General features: G+C 48.6%; 2 protein-coding genes across 6 annotated transcripts in view; both read left to right on the plus strand.

Moving 5' to 3' along the window:
- Positions 1-5,844, plus strand: part of GGNBP2 (gametogenetin binding protein 2) — a 33,386-nt gene extending 27,542 nt beyond the window's left edge. For all 5 annotated transcript variants that reach the window (XM_025996081.2, XM_072747652.1, XM_025996083.2 and 2 more), the window contains 5 exons: positions 13-160; positions 1,849-1,974; positions 2,057-2,205; positions 3,508-3,756; positions 5,202-5,844. In XM_025996081.2, the coding sequence (XP_025851866.1) occupies positions 13-160; positions 1,849-1,974; positions 2,057-2,205; positions 3,508-3,756; positions 5,202-5,405 (876 nt within the window). In that variant the 3' untranslated portion in view covers positions 5,406-5,844. The remainder of the gene's footprint in view (positions 1-12; positions 161-1,848; positions 1,975-2,056; positions 2,206-3,507; positions 3,757-5,201) is intronic.
- A 2,177-nt stretch (positions 5,845-8,021) lies between these two features.
- DHRS11 (dehydrogenase/reductase 11) lies at positions 8,022-16,213 on the plus strand. Its single transcript, XM_025996088.2, has 7 exons — positions 8,022-8,234; positions 10,875-11,084; positions 13,860-13,954; positions 14,349-14,478; positions 15,070-15,162; positions 15,365-15,430; positions 15,555-16,213. The coding sequence occupies exons 1-7, from the start codon at positions 8,046-8,048 to the stop codon at positions 15,594-15,596; spliced, it is 825 nt and encodes a 274-aa protein (XP_025851873.1). The 5' UTR covers positions 8,022-8,045; the 3' UTR covers positions 15,597-16,213.
- Positions 16,214-16,586: the final 373 nt, after the last annotated feature.

The following is a 16,586-nucleotide window of genomic DNA, read 5'->3' on the forward strand; positions in this document are numbered from 1 at the left end:
TGATCTTTAAAGGAAACAGACTTCATAGAAAACAGCTGCAAAGCCTGTGGCAGCACTGAAGATGGTAATGGTTGTGTAGAAGTCATCGTTACCAATGAAAATACGTCCTGTACCTGTCCTAGCAGCGGCAATCTCTTGGGGTCCCCTAAAATAAAGAAAGGTAACCAAATACAGTTTAGTTTTTTCTTTCTCTCTCTCTCTCTTTCTTTCTTTTCTTTTCTTTTCTTTTTCTTTTCTTTTTCTTTTTCTTTTTCTTTTTTCTCTCTCTCTCTTTCTCTGTCTCTGTCTCTCTTTTTTTATTTTAAGATTTATTTTGGAGGGGATCCCTGGGTGGCTCAGGGGTTTAGCACCTGCCTTCGGCCCAGGGCGTGATCCTGGAGTCCTGGGATCGAGTCCCACATCGGGCTCCCTGCATGGAGCCTGCTTCTCTCTCTGCCTGTGTCTTTGCCTCTCTCTCTCTCTCTCTCTCTGTCATGAATTAATAAATAAAATCTTAAAAAAAAAAAAAAAAAGTCAGCTGCTCAACTGACTGAGCCACCCAAGCGCCTCTACAGTTTCCTTTTCTTTTTTTTTTAAGATTCTATTTATTGGGCAGCCCCAGTGGTACAGCGGTTTAGTGCCACCTGCAGCCCGGGGTGTGATCCTGGAGACCTGGAATCGAGTCCCACGTCAGGCTCCCTGCATGGAGCCTGCTTCTCCCTCTGCCTGTGTCTCTGCCTCTCTCTCTGTGTGTCTCTATGAATAAATAAATAAAATCTTTAAAAAAAAAAAAGATTCTATTTATTTATTTTGGAGAGAGTGTACTCTAACAAGATGGGGGGAGGGGGCAGTGTAGGGGCAGAGGGGGAGGGAAAGGAAGCGAGAAAGAATCTGAAACATAATGCACTGAGAGCAGAGCCCAATAGGGGCCTTGATGTGGGGGGTTCCATCTCATGATTCTGAGATTGTGGCCTGAGCCGAAACCAAGAGTTGGATGCTCAACTGACCGAGCCACCCAAGTATTCCCTCTACAGTTTTTTTTTTTAAATTGTCTCAAGCTTATTTATTTATTAAAGATGTATTTATTTATTTGAGGGAGAGAATGTGCACATGAGCAGGAGGAGGGAGAGGGAGAGACAGTCTCAAGCAGACTCTGAGCTGAGCACAGAGCCTGACCTAGGGCTCAATCCCAGGACCCTGAGATCATTACCTGAGCCTACACTGAGAGTCACACTTAACCCACAGCACCACCCAGATGCCTCATATTCTTTCTTTTAGATGTAAGAGGTTTTTGGAGGTACCTGGCTGGCTCAGTCAATAGAGAATGTAACTCTTGATCTCAGGGTCGTCAGTTTAAGCCCCACATTGAGGAAAGAAATTACTTTTTAAAAACAACTTTAAGGGCAGCCCGGGTGGCTCAGTGGTTTAGCACCACCTTCAGCCCAGGGTGTGATCCTGGAGACGTGGGATTGAGTCCCATGTCAGGCTCCATGCATGGATCCTGCTTCTCCCTCTGCCTATGTCTGTGCCTCTCTCTCTCTCTCTCTCTCTCGTCTCGTGAATAAATAAATAAAATATTTAAAAATAAATAAATAATAAAAAAACTTAAATTTTAAAAATAAAAAAAAATGTGAGAGGTTTTAGAGATCCTGTAACTTAAGACACTAGTCCCTTTTTCTTTATGGTGTTTGATTTGTTATTATTTGATGAAAACCAAAAACTGTAAATCCCTAATTATGTTTTCATTACTTAATTTTTTATTTTCAGTAGGCTATCAATTTTGAAATTTTTCTGTAGTCTCCAGTTCATTCTTTGTACTAATATATGTATTGGTATGTTAATTGTATCTCTCAACTGCTTTATTTTCAGGCTTATCACCACACTGTAATGGTAGTGATTGTGGATATTCATCTAGCATGGAAGGGAGTGAAACAGGTTCTCGGGAGGGTTCAGATGTTGCCTGCACTGAAGGCATTTGTAATCATGATGAACACGGTAGGTTCAGATTAAACCTCCCAATTATTTCTACTACATGGCTGATTTAAGCACATAAATAAGAGATTATTGATTTCTGCAGGTGACGACTCCTGTGTTCATCACTGTGAAGACAAAGAGGATGATGGAGATAGCTGTGTTGAATGTTGGGCAAATTCTGAAGAGAACAACACCAAAGGAAAAAATAAAAAGAAGAAAAAGAAAGCCAAGATGTTGAAATGTGATGAACATGTAAATGTTATAATTTTAAAATCTTTGCTGTTGAGGGGAGAACAGCCTATTTTCCTTAGGAGTGGCAAGTCTGCAGCTTAGTTCTTAGTATTTATTATTATTTGAGAAGGAGTACCTTTAGAATGCAGTTCCATTGGTTGCTCATCTTGTATGTGTGTGTGTGTCTGATGTAGTCATTTGACCAGCAGGCCATGTGAGTCATAAATCCAGTTCATTCTTTTCATAATACATTTTTTTAATATTCATTTATTTGAGAGAGAGTGAAAACGCAAGTGAAGGGCAGAGGGAGAAGCAGGCTCGCTACAAAGCAGGGAGCTCTGTGGGGCCTGATCTCAGAACCCCAGGATCATGATCTGAGCTGAAGGCAGATGTTTAGCTGACTGAATCATCCAGGCACCCCATTTTTCTTTTTCTTTTTTTTTTTTTCTTTTAAGATTTTATTTATTCATGAGAGAGACAGAGAGAAAGGCAGAGACACAGCAGAGGGAGAAGCAGGCTCCATGCAGGGACCCTGATGTGGGATTTGATCCCGGGTTTCCAGGATCACGCCCTGGGCTGAAAGCAGACACTCAACCCCTGAGCCACCCAGGGATCCTACACCCCATTTTTCATAATAGTTTTTTTTTTTTTAAGTTTTGTTTATTCATTAGGGATAGAGAGAGAGAGGCAGAGACATAGGCAGAGGGAGAAGCAGGCTCCCTGCAGGGAGCCTAATGTGGGACTCAGTCCCAGGACTCCAGGATCATGACCTGAGCCAAAGGCAGACGCTCTAATCACTGAGCCACCCAGGCGTCCCTTCATAATAGTTTTAAATGAATTAGCTATGTAATCTTGAGCAGTTTGCTTGATGTTGTCCCATTTGGTTTTTTTGTTTTTGTTTGTTTTTAAAGATTTTATTTATTCTTGAGAGAGACAGGGAGGCAGAGACTAGGCAGAGGGAGAAGCAGGCTCCCTGTGGTGAGCCTGATGTGTGGGACTCGATCCCCAGACCCCAGGATCACAGTCTGAGCCAAAGGCAGACACTCAACCACTGAACCACCGAGGCATCCCGTTGTTCCATTTTTAAGGAGATAATGGTCCCTATCAGATTAAGTTCTGTGAAGATGAAATGAGGTGATATTGATGAGTTAACATAGCATCTGTTATGTAGTAAGTGCCTACTAACTGCCAGCTGCTGCTGTTATTCAGCATTCCTTCTAAAAAGTTAACACGTCATTAGGACCTTTTTTTTTTCTTTCTTTAAAGAGTAATTGCTATTATTTCCTGCCTTTTTATCTGGGATATCCTTTGCTGTGGTTTCAGATCCAAAAGCTTGGAAGCTGTATTACAGATCCAGGTAATCGAGAGACCTCAGGAAATACCGTGCACACAGTGTTTCACCGTGACAAGACCAAAGATGCACATCCTGAAAGCTGTTGCAGTTCTGAAAAGGGTGGGCAGCCACTGCCTTGGTTTGAGCATAGGAAAAATGTACCACAGTTTGCAGAACCTACAGAACCGTCATTTGGTCCTGATTCCGGTAAAGGTGCCAAGAGCTTAGTTGAACTCCTTGTAAGTAAGGATATCTTACTGTGAATAACTGATTGCTCATGGGGTCGATGTGGAAGGGGACAATATTTGAGAATTTAAACTTGGGACTGGGGGACATTAAGGGCAGTCTCATTATTTTTGGTGATTTCATTTCTGCTCTTCCAGTCATGGGTTATGCAATTGCTCTAGAGCACATTTCCTTGTCTTCCTTTGTCTCAGAGGTAGGAGAGAATAGTTGGGAGAAGGGGATAGAGTTAGCATTATGTCCAGGAGTCTGCCTCTTTGAAGAGGGTTATTTGTAAGCAAACTGCCTTTCTCAGTGGCAATTTATGGTGGCTAGCCTTCCAGACCAGGAAAATATGTAGAATCTGAACTAGAGCCCACTTTTCTAGGTTCTGTCCTTTAGGTTCATGTAGGATCAGAGCATAACTGAACCTGGAAAATCTTTTATATTGATTCCCAAGTCTTGATACTTTAGGTGAATTATGCATGATTGCAAGCAACCCAGTAGTACATAGTTTGTGTGGAGCTTAGAGGAGGGGGAAGAAAAGAGGTGGGTGATATATCTTTTGTATAGTAGTTAGGCTGTTAATGGAACCAAATCCTTTAGAATTTTTTTTTTTTTACATGGTGGTTAAGTTTCCTAAGTTTTAAATTTTTTTTTTTTTTAATTTTTATTTATGATAGTCACAGAGAGAGAGAGAGAGAGGCAGAGAGACACAGGCAGAGGGAGAAGCAGGCTCCATGCACCGGGAGCCCGATGTGGGATTCGATCCCGGGTCTCCAGGATCGCGCCCTGGGCCAAAGGCAGGCGCCAAACCGCTGCGCCACCCAGGGATCCCCAGTTTCCTAAGTTTTAAAAAGGTTATATTTTACTTAATTTGTTAGAGCTAAAAGTTTCAGCATAGGACCAGCCAGTTAAAAACCAGATCAGTCTGGTTATTTAGAGTTTGGTAGCGAGCTATAACCATCTCTAGTCATTTTTTTTTTTTTAAGATTTTATTTATTCACTCATAGAGACACAGAGAGAGAGAGAGAGGCAGAGACAAGGCAGAGAGAGAAGCAGGCTCCATGCAGGGAGCCTGATGTGGGACTCGATCCCGGGTCTCCAGGATCACACCCTGGGCTGCAGGCAGGCGGCGCTAAACCGCTGCGCCACTGGGGCTCCCCTCTAGTCATTTTTTTAAGGCAAAGGCATGTTGGTACTCTGTCAGGCTTACAGGTCTTCTAGGACAAATTATAGATTCAGAATTTCAAACTGAGTGGAGTTGGATTATATCCTTACTTAGTACTTTCTGAGACAGAATGACATGATGCTTGTTCTGTAAACAGTCCAATCAAAGACCTTTTGTGACTCAATTGAAATCAAAAGGCTAACCTGCCTTAATTTTTAGTTGTCCTCCATCAGCATAGTATTTTGCATTCTTAGTTTAACTCATAATCTTAACTACTGCTTTTATTTGCAGGATGAGTCTGAATGTACTTCAGATGAGGAAATCTTTATCTCACAAGACGAAATACAGTCATTTATGGCTAATAACCAGTCTTTCTACAGCAATAGAGAACAATACCGACAGCATCTGAAGGAGAAATTTAATAAATACTGCCGCTTAAATGATCACAAGAGGCCCATTTGTAGTGGCTGGTTGACAACGGCTGGAGCAAATTAAATAAATAAAATAGCTCTGTCTTTCAATGAAACACTCAAGATGACTACTGCGCCTTCTCTTTCAAAAAACTTAATTTAGTGACTTATGGCAAAATTTTATCTTAAATCAATGTGATTCTTTCTTGTTTTGGGAGACGGTGGAGGTAACCTCATTAGTTTGTTCTTTCTTCAGGCTTGTGTCTTTAGTTGCGTGGCTGCGCAGGCCTGCCATATGATTTAAGCCATCTCTCTTCATTAAATGTTTCTCTTCCTGTGAGACTTACTAAAGCAACCTAGTGGCAAAAAGTAATGTTGTACTTATACTTCTGTACAGAAATGACAATGAGCTGAATATATGGTTTTACAAAGTAGACATCCACTTGCAAAATGTTTGGATGTAATGTTAAAGCGCAATGTGCAAAATTTAAAATAAAGAATATTTATTAATACGCATAGTAAAAGTTGGTGTACATGTTTCTACTTAATGTGTGGCAGTATTTTAATATTTGCCACTTGTGAACTTGGTACTTAGCCATTGTTGATGTTAGGATAGAGATACAGATCGTTGAGGGCAAAATTCTTCCCTTGACCAGAGTCAACAACCAAGAAAAGCAGTTTCCAGTCTTGAAAGAAATTTGCTTCAGTACCTTTAAATACTGGCTAGCTAGCATCTTTCTCATGACATTGTTAATTGCTGTTATTAAAAATTCCCTGATACCTAACATAAAGCACCTTAAATTCAGAGATTCATATCGAACTAGAAGAATGAAACCAGAATTTCTACCAAGGGTGGCCTGAGAAGTAAGTACTCTAGCAAGCGCATAAACCTGGGACTGGAGGGCTGCACCCAAGGCTAACCACATTGCAGTCTGTAAGTGCATGCTCCTTGTCTGGTTTCCAACAATAAAGTCACTATGGCATTACAGTTTACTGCTTCCATAAGCTGTCTGAGAGCACCAAAGGAGAGCGATTCCCCCTGGAGTAGCATTTGGCTGCCATTTAAAAGGTTGAGTCAGTTCAGTAAACGTGTGCTTAGAGCTTTGTGTTTGCATGTTGATAATACTTGGTGGGCAGCAGTAAAATAGTGGGACAGTCAATACCTCTTTGGAGTGAGGATGGAGTGAGTTTTAGGGGCTTTCTACCACTTAATCAGACTTCAGCGGGGACAACAGCAGAAGCTTAGATTTAATTTTTATAAATGGTGGCATTTCTTTGATATACCCCCTCAGTTGTATAAGGATGGGTGGGGCAGAGATAAAATGAGTCTCTCTGACCTTTGTTCACTTTCATCCTGGAATCCAGAAAAAATAACTAAGGGTCCCCCACAGCCCTAAAGCTCTCTTCACTGCCTTTGCAGTCAGGTTTTCTCTTGAGATCCGTAAAAGAAGGGCTGGCTTTATTTTTTTTAAGATTTTTATTTATTCATGAGAGACAAAGGCAAAGGGAGAAGCAGGCTCCCTGCAGGGAGCGGCGTGGAACTGAATTCCTGGACCCCCAGATTATGCCCTGAGCTGAAGGCAGATGCTCAACCACTGAGCCCCCCAGGCATCCCTGGTTTTATTTTATTTTAATCTTTCTTTCTGGGCCAAACATGGTACTTGGTGAATGAATAAACCAGCCACATTTACTGCTTATACCATTGCTTGCAGTGGAGGAGTTCCTTAGGCAGAGGTGTTTTTTTCTGTGAAAGGATGGTTATATTAGGAATGCAGACGTAAGGAAGGCAGTTTCCAGAGCTTTGATGGAACATCCTGTGTGGTCAGAGAGCAAAGTGAGCTCTACTCTGAGCAAACCCAACAACCCAAGAAGAGACAAAGGGGAGAATGGAGTGGAACCCAGTTTAGGAGCACACCCTCTGGCCTAAGACTGGACAGCTTGAAGTCCAAACCATGCTTCACCTTCTCAGGATAGTCATCTATAAAATGAAGACCAGGAAGTAGTTATCTCATAGGGCTGCTCTGCATATTAATATATTAAAAGTGCTTTAAAAGTACCTATTACACAGTAAGTGCTTAATAAATATTAGCTATTGCTTTAATCTTTGATATGCATAGTGATAGATTTGTTTCAATGGGAGTTGGGAGGGTTAGGACCGTTGGAGACAGTGGGCCAATAAACGTGTACTTGGGGGTATTTCCATTTTTGACTTTTCTCATTCTAGTAACGCCGAGGATTCAGGTGGGTTTAAGAGCCTCTTCAAGGTAACTAGGCGGTGATCGCTGCTGAGACAGCCTTTTCTGGGCCGAACTCTTCCCATCAGCCACCGGGGGCGTTGGAGTCACCTAAGCGCCCTTAATTTCTCCTCCCAGCCTTAGGGCTCAGGACATTGGGAAGGGAGACTGAACACGGGGAGGGGGTACGTGCGGCCTCGGGCCTGGAGCGAGCCCCCCGTCAAACCTCGGCTTCCCTGGCGCTGTGGGAGCCCGGCCCGCGACATCCCGCGGCCCCCCCACGCCCGGCAGCGCGGCGGGAAGCGCGGTTTCCCAGCTCCCGCCAGGCAGGGGCGGGGCCGGCCGGCGCGGGGGCGGGGCGGCCAGGCCAGGGCGGGCCTCCCGCTGGGAGGAGGCGGGTGGCGGGGGAGCGGAGGGTCGGGCCGCAGCCGGGGGCCGGGCGGAAGGGAGGCGGGTTCGGGCGAGGCTCGGGGCGGGGCTCCGCGATCCAAATGTCCGGCTCGTGGAGCGAGGTGGGCGGGCGGCTCGGGACCACTGCCAGGGCTGGCATGGAGCGGTGGCGTGACCGGCTGGCCCTGGTGACGGGAGCTTCGGGGGGCATCGGCGCGGCCGTGGCCCGGGCCCTGGTCCAGCAGGGACTGAAGGTAGTGGGTTGTGCCCGCACCGTGGGCAACATCGAGGTAAGTCCCCGCCGGGGGGAGGGTCGTTCTGGGAGGCGTCGTTTCCAGCCGGGTCCGGTCTGGGTGGGGGAGGCGGGGTGAACCTGTCCTCCCCTGTCCGCCACCCTAAGGCCATTTGCAAGGGGGTCAGAGGGGGAGGGATGGATGCCTAGTAGGACAGGCCTCTGTCTTACCTGTTATAAAGTCCCGTCTTTTAAGGAGCTCCTACTCCTGACAGCCTCTACTGCAGTGTACTGCAGTTCTCTGACTCCTTGGCATCTTTCTCCCTGCCTACCTACCTGCCCAGGTAGGCTGAGGAAAGGGGAAGCCAGAGATCAGGGCTAGCTAGGCAGCTAGGGAGACGGAAAGAAAACTTACTGGCCTCAGTGGCTAAGTTGGCTACTGGATTTCTCCCTCTAGTCCCCAGACCTCCTTGCCCACAAAGCCAAGCGAAGTGACTGGCCAGCCAGATGAACAGGGGCTACAGGTTTTTGATCAGGATACTTTTTTACCCAGGACTGAAGATGTGGTTGGGGTGGGAGTGGAGCTTTCCAGAAGAGACTCACTCCCAAATTTGAGGGTTAACCCCGACCCCAGTGGGATATTTACAGATAGACCTTTCTCCAATTTCACTGTCCTAGGTGGGACTGAGTAGGTGAAATAGGGCATGGAATATGTGAGCCCTGAGGAGACAAAGCAATGTGGAACCGAAACTTCTTATTTTTTTCTTAACCTGGGGTTTGGAGCCCCAAGATGTGAGCAACAAGAGCCCAGAGTAAAATGAAATGAAGTTGGCCATGTTGTAACAGGAAGGAAGACAACGAGAAATTTCCATCATAGGTCATCTTTGGATTTGTTCCTGGCAAGATCACTCTCGGGGTTTGGGCTAGTGCTTAGCTGCAGGGCTTTATCTTCACCATTGGTCAAAGTCCCAACATAAGGAGGCTTTGGGTGGGGACAAAGGGAGAAGGTGTACCGAAGGAGGGCTGTCCCCTTCCCTGCTGCTGGCCAAAGGTACACTTTATAGCTATCTAGATAGTCCCAAGGTCACCCAGCTATATCCTTGCCCTACTCCACCCCTCCGTTTCTCCTGTCCTGAGGAGCTCAGGGCCCAGCCCCAGCCTTGGAGCCTAGACCATCAGACCAGGGTTTAGACCCATGGATTCCTTAATTCTAAAGCCATTGTTGCCTTCTCTTCCTACTCCCCACCACTATCCCCTGCCAACGCAAACTAGCCAGGAAAGGGGTCCCTGAGCTCCACGGGGATCTTCAGGCTACTCATCCAGCCCCAGGATGACTCCTTTAGTGAGGGGGAAATGCCTGTGCTGGGAGGGGATAGACATAATTTCAGGTCATTTCTGAGGATAGATGAGGACAGGTGGGACATGAGAAGGCAATGTCAGGGAGCTCTATGTCCCCAAGTCCTCCAATTTGGTTTTCCTGTGGGGATTTGAGTCTGGAGGTGGAAGGGAGAAGTTGTATGCCAGGGGAAGGGAGGATCCCTGCCATATTTGTGTTTATTGATATTAAAACAGAGTTTGAGTTCTGGCCTCCAACAGAGAGAAGCCCTGTCCTGTGGCTGTGAGTAGATGAAATGGGGTAAAGGGGGCTTTCGAAGTCCCAGAGGACTATACCTTTAGAACTCTTGGGAAGTTAAAGCAGAAAAAGAATCTCTAGGTCCCCTGATCCAACCCTTTATTCCCATCTTGATTTGGGGAAGAAGGGGTTCAAGGCCAGGGCAGTTGGTGTCCAAGTTGGCCTTCCTCTAGGGCACCTCCTACCCCATAACGCTCTCCCTCCCACACATGTATGGTCACCTTCACGAGCCTCAGGTGCCCAGTCTCTGGCCTTGAGGCCACATGGCTTGGTTTCTTCCTGCTTCTGAATGTCTGCGTCCCTCACAGCTACCTCGCAGTGGCTCTGCCTTCTCGGGTCTGTCTCTCTCAGGGCTCCTCAGCGTCCTGAGGTCCGTGTTGATACATTGGGGCTGCCCGGTGTCACCTGCCACCTGACTTGTCTTATCATAACCCGAGAAGTTTAGGGGTAGAGGACAGTACACTGTGGGACAGAGGAAAAGAATCTGTCTTGACTTCCTCACCTGTCTTTATAGGTAGGGCGAGGGGAGACTGGCAGTTGGGCTCAATCTGAAAGCCAGCTGGCTGCACTCTGTGGAGGGAAGGTGACAGTTCAGACATAGGCCCTCTGGTAGGGACTGGATGAGGCAACAGGAGAGGAGAGAATCCCTGAGTAACCAGCTCAGTGACTCCTGGTACTGGTGGAGGACACAAGGAGTGGGGTGAGAGATGCAGCTTACCTGTGAGCAGAGAAGGGCTCCTGCTTGAGGAGAGGCAGAACGAAGAGAGACCACACTGTCTAGGACCCCTGGCTCCCTTTTCCCTTCTCGAAACCAAAAACTCGAGTTTATCATGAGGTTCCTCCATTGACGATCTCAACTCCCCTGGGCCCCCCTCACTCAGGGAATGCTCATCATCTCCTGGATTTTGACCAAAGAGGACAAGTAGCCCCAATATCTACGTGGCTGGAAGGTGGCTACCAAAGGAGAGAGTTCTCTGAGGAGTGACAGTGGAGGAAGACTGTCTTGGGTGGGAAGGTGTGGGAGTGAGCAGCTCACCCCAGTTAGCTCCCTGTTGGGTTCCATAGGAGCTGGCTGCCGAATGTAAGAGTGCAGGCTATCCTGGGACTTTGATCCCCCACAGATGTGACCTGTCCAGCGAGGAGGACATCCTCTCCATGTTCTCGGCCGTCCGCTCTCAGCATAGCGGTATAGACATCTGCATCAATAATGCTGGCTTGGCCCGGCCTGACACCCTGCTCTCAGGCAGTACCAGCGGCTGGAAGGACATGTTCAACGTAAGGGCTGCTGGCTTGGATGGAGGGCTTGGGAGGAGAGTGGGGAGCCAGGGCTCTGTGAACCAGGGTGCGGCTTGGGGTAGGACAGCAAAGCAGAGGGTGCTTTGGGTTCCTACCTGGGGCACTTTGACTCTACCCTTGTTTCTTTCTCTACCAAAGGCACAGTGAGATGAATGGCCACATCTTTTCTGTTCTTTCCTTTGAGCCCCCAAAAGGGGCCGTTTTTAAAGTCCAGGCTGATTTCTTTCTCCTGGAAGAAAGACTGGTAGGGAGAGAACTGCTGTTTATTGAATGCCCCTGTGTGTCAGTACCACGCTACATGCTTGGGAATGTGGTCTTTCAGAAGCAAAGGAGCCAAGAGACAGGAGATGAGATTCTCATTAAGCCCTGTCAGTCACTGTGTGGCTTCAAGCAGGTGGCCGGCCACCCTCTTTGAGCTCCAGTCTTGTCACATTTAACTGGGGTGAACACACCTATATCATTGATGTCCAGGGCCACAAACTCTCCTGGGGCCAGGTAAATGCCTAAATGAGTGAGGTAGGTCAGATGGAGTCTGCTGTCAATGGGGGAGCACACGGCCAAGTACAAGGGTGGCTGCTGAAGTCCAGCATCTTGACCCTAGTGCAGTGTGGGTCCAGTGTGGTCAGATCAATGATTTCTTTGAGAGGAGCAGAGAGCCTGGGTTTTTATGTGACATCCCACCCCTCCCATTGACCAAAACCTCTGCTCCAAGGGCAAGGATTTTTTTTTTAAGATTTTATTTATTCATGAGACACACACACACAGAGAGAGAGAGAGAGAGAGAGAGAGAGAGGCGGAGACACAGGCAGAGGGAGAAGCAGGCTCCATGCAGGGAGCCTGACGCGGGACTCGATCCCAGGTCTCCAGGATCACACCCTGGGCTGAAGGTGGTGCTAAACCCCTGGGCCACCAGGACTGCCCAAGGGCAAAGATTTTTTTAATAACGATTTTTTTTATTCATTTGAGAGAGACAGAGAGAGTGAGTGAGAGCATGAGCAGGAGGGAGGGGCAGAGGGAGAGGGAGAAGCAGACTCCCCACTGAGCAGGGTGCCCAACGTGGGCAGAACCTGAGTCCTGGGATCACAACTCAAGCCAAAGGCAAATGCTCAACCACTAAGCCACTCAGGTGCTCCCAAGGCAAGGATTTTTGTCTGGCTTATTCTCTGCCCATAATAGATATTCAGTAGATGCTCAGTATTTGTGGAGTGAATGAAACCTCCCAGTACACATTGGGAGTGAACTAAAAGTGTTTTAAAATTTTGTATAGACCAAACACAGCCTTCAGGACATGGGTTTTCAACTTATAGACTATATTATGGGGCAATATTAGGGTATAAAAGTATCCCGAGAAATTAAAAGCTGTGTGTCCATGGGGATCCATCTTTCCCCACAATTGACTTGGCACCTAAATGGTGCTTGGGCCTAGAAATGAACAATGAACACTGAAACAATGAACCATGAGAATGAAGCACTATCCCCTATCCCCAGAAAGCTTTCTGAGAGGTCTGAGTTGCGGTCCTCACCTGCAGTTAAGTGAGTCTCTAAACCTGGACCTCAACTTCCTCATCTGTAAAATGAGGGACTTATCTCAAATCTTTAAGACCCTTTCAGCTTCATTCAGCATTATAAAATCCTATTAGGATTGTCTTCTGAGACATCTCCAGCCACCCCATACCACCAGACTTAGGAGAATCAACTCCCTTGGTCCTAGGGGACCTGTTTCTCCTACTCCATCTGTCCTCAGATTTGAGTTCTCTGCCTCACAAACATACATTACCGAGAGGACCAGAAACAGGGCTCAAAGCTTCTCGTGCCCTTCTGCCATGTGTGCTGAGGCAGGTTCACACCGAGAGTGTTCTGTCCCCCATGCCTGGCTCTGACACCTGATAAAGAGAAACATCTAATGTCCTGGCAGGTCTTGTTTCTTCTCTCAGGAAGAGAGAGTGAGGACCTGCTGAAAGCTTTATCTCTGCTTATCCTCATGGGGGAAGGGTGGGGCTTGGCAGGAGCTTTAGAGCTGAGATACTTCTTCAGGCCTTTGTTCCATGAAAGGTGGGGACTTGGGGCCACCTTTGGCAGAGGCCGAGGAAGACAGAAAACCCCCATGTGCTTGGGAGCTCCTCTGCCATCCTATGACCAGTTACTCCACTCTCTAAAGAGTCTCCACACCTAGTCTTGTAGATGGAAAGCAGGGGAAGGAAGGTCAGGCCGTCTCTGCTTGTAGTCACAGGGGAGGGGAGAGGACAGGAAGGGAGTAGAGAGTACTCCGAAGGGTGGGGAGAGGCTAGGGTCTGTGCTTGAGGAGAGAGATTTTTAAAGCAATCTTAGGAAAGATTTTTAGGTTTTTTTTAGAGTGAGCAGGGCCAGGGACACTGACCCAGAGAAGAGAGGAGTAGGGTGTTTGGGGAAGAAAAGGAGATGGTTCTCTAAGGCAGGCATTCTATTGTTTGCAGAGGAGACAGCCAAGACAGGGAGGATCCAGGATCATGGATGGGTTTGGGGGTTTTCCATTCCTGTTTGTAGAAACGGGGGGGGGGGGGGATTTCACCCTGGGAGGAGAGCTACTACTGCTGTCACCTGGGGCTTGTGGTTTTAGGGGGAGGCAAGTTACGCTGGAACCATTGTTGGTCTCTGGTAGGACCTGGACACTGTTTGGAATGCCACTCTCCCAGGGTGTGGGGGCGTACTTTGGCTCTATTACCTGCTCCGATGGGCCCATGCTGGGGACACCCCATTGCCTTCCCTGGCCTGCAGGTGAATGTGCTGGCGCTCAGCATTTGCACCCGGGAAGCCTACCAGTCCATGAAGGAACGCAAGGTGGATGATGGGCATATCATTAACATCAGCAGGTGAGGCAGGTGGTGGAGGGCAACGTCTCAGGTCACCACTCTCCCACCAAGCTGAGTGATCTGTTGCAGCTCATTTGACCTTTTTGAGCATCCGTTTCATTGGTGGTAAAATAGGGACTTAATACCCAGTTAACAGCCAGATGGCACAATTGTGGTGAGGGAAAGAATAGTGTTATCAAGTGCCAGCCCCTAGGTGGACTTCTGGGGAGTGCAGAGCTTGCAGGAGCTGCTTGAACCACGAAAGCTACCTTAGTGGGCCCCTAGAATGGCCTCCAGAAGTCCCCTTGAGCAGGCTTCCTGTGGCATCTAGGCGGTGGGGCTGGCTGGTGCAGCAGGAGGCGCGGCTGCTCTCTCAGCAGCTTCACTCTTCTTTCCCCTTTCCTCCTTCCTCCAGCATGTCTGGTCACCAAGTGTCACCCCACTCCGTGATCCATTTCTATAGTGCTACCAAGTATGCCGTCACCGCACTTACAGAGGGACTGAGGCAAGAGCTTCGGGAGGCCCAGACCCACATCCGAGCCACGGTGAGGATGCAGCCTGGCCCTGGTGGGGACAGGGTAGGCACAGGCCCTCCCCACCCCACACGCACACTGTCCAGGCTGTGCTGCCAGGAGTGTGAGGGGCACAGAGCTCCTGGGCTCTCCTGCTGCTTGCGTGCCCCTGCCTGGTCCTTGACTTTGAGATGGGAGGGGGCTGACCAGAAGGGAACACAGTGGGTGAGGCTGAGAGAAAGCAAGGAGCGTGGGAAAGCATGGCTGGAAGCTGGGCTCTGGGCTCTTTCCTGGAGGCCGCGTGACCCTGGGCAGCTCATGTGACCCCTCCAACTGTCACTCTTCGCACTTGTAAAATGGAGACGACGACACCTACTTGGTTATAACGTTTTAAGGGGCACTGTCATAAAACACTGACCTGATAAGGGCTCAGAAGGTGGTAGGTGTTATTGTGAGCATCGCAGCCATAGGAGGACCAGGTGGCTGCTGGACACTGGGGGGCCATCACTGTGAAGCAGTACCCCCGCCCCAGGTCTCCATCCTGTCCCCCCAAGCCTCGGCCTCTGATTAGGGTGGAGGCAGGGCTCTGCTCGGCCCCTGAGTAGTCCGTCTCTGTTGGTCCAGTGCATCTCTCCAGAAGTGGTGGAAACACAATTCGCCTTCAAACTCCATGACAAGGACCCTGAGAAGGCAGCTGCCACCTATGAACGCATAAAGGTGGGGCCTCCCCCTGGGATGGGGTGAGCCACTTACTCCCTATGTAAAGGCAGAGGGAACCCTGGCCTTTAGACTGCACCCCTCTAGCCAGCCTGTCACCCCTCCTGGAGGGCTGGGGTGGGGATGAGGATGCTGGAGAGGACGTTAGAGGTAGGAAGTCTGTTCTTCCCTCGCTTCACCCCTTTCCTCTGGTGCTCCCCAGTGTCTCAAGCCTGAGGATGTGGCCGAGGCTGTCATCTATGTCCTCAGTACACCTCCACATGTCCAGGTGAGTCTGGCCTTGACTGCCCACCCCTTGGAAGAGCCCAGCCATCCTCAGAGGAGGACCGCAGGGAGGCCTTAGGGGGTGGGAAGAACGTCCTGGCTGCCTCAAGCCTTGTGCCTTCCAGCAGATCGGAGACATCCAGATGAGGCCCACGGAGCAGGTGATCTAGCTTCCTGTGGGGACCTCTGCCTTCCCTCCCCACCCCTCACGGCTTGGCTCCTGCCTCTGGATTTTAGGTGTTGATTTCTGGACTCCTGGATTCTGTTTCCTCTCCCTATCCCACCAGGGGCTAGAAAATTTGTTTGAAGTTTTTATATCTTATCAGACTGTTTCCACCACAAATATGAACAGTGGGTTGGGGAGAGGAGGTGGTATACCTGATAATTTCACGTGTTAACTCATTCTTGGTCCCCTTCTTAGGCTCCTTGGTGTTTGTTTGCTCTCTTTGGTCTCTCCCTTTTGACCTGGGGAAGGGACTGTGGGCCAGAGGGGGGGCTTTCCCTGTCTTCTTGCATCCCATGCCCTGTCCCTCAGGGAGGAAGTGGCAGAGAGAAGCCCTCACCTTCTATCTGAATGATTATCCAAGGCTCCAGGCTTCTTCCTCTCCCTGCCCTACTGCCCCCATTGCCCTTTCTCTTCCCCCATCATAGTTCTCCAGCCCAGGCTTGGCTTCTTGGCTCCTATTGGGGTCATCACTCCACACTGACAATGGCCGCTGACTACTAGGGCCTGCCTCCCAAGTGAATTTCACTGTGACAATTAAAAAAGAAAAATTGCAACAACCTACCTTGGCTTTGGGAGTGTCTTTCAGGTTCTTCCTCCTTTTCTGTGATCAAGGCAGTTGTGCCTCAGAATTTCCTCCAGGTGATGGGGAAGGTGGGTAGATTTGGGGCATCGCTCCAGGAGTGTGGATTACCTTAGAAAGCAGATGTGGGTTTGGGTTGGGTCTTGAAAATTGGTAGGAGTTTGCCAGTCAGGAAAGAGGGCACCAGTGGATACAAGGGTGGGAGGCTGAATAAGTGAATGAGCAGCCAGTGTTGTGGCAGCAGCACAGAACATAGCGCGGGGGTGAGATGCGGCTGCAAAGGAAGCTCCTGCCTGGATCACGCAGGTCTGAGTGCGAGCAAGGAGTCTGCCCAGCACCTGTGGGCCAAGCGCA

The sequence above is a fragment of the Vulpes vulpes genome, chromosome 2, assembly GCF_048418805.1.
Source record: "Vulpes vulpes isolate BD-2025 chromosome 2, VulVul3, whole genome shotgun sequence".
Taxonomy (NCBI): Eukaryota; Metazoa; Chordata; class Mammalia; order Carnivora; family Canidae; genus Vulpes; species Vulpes vulpes.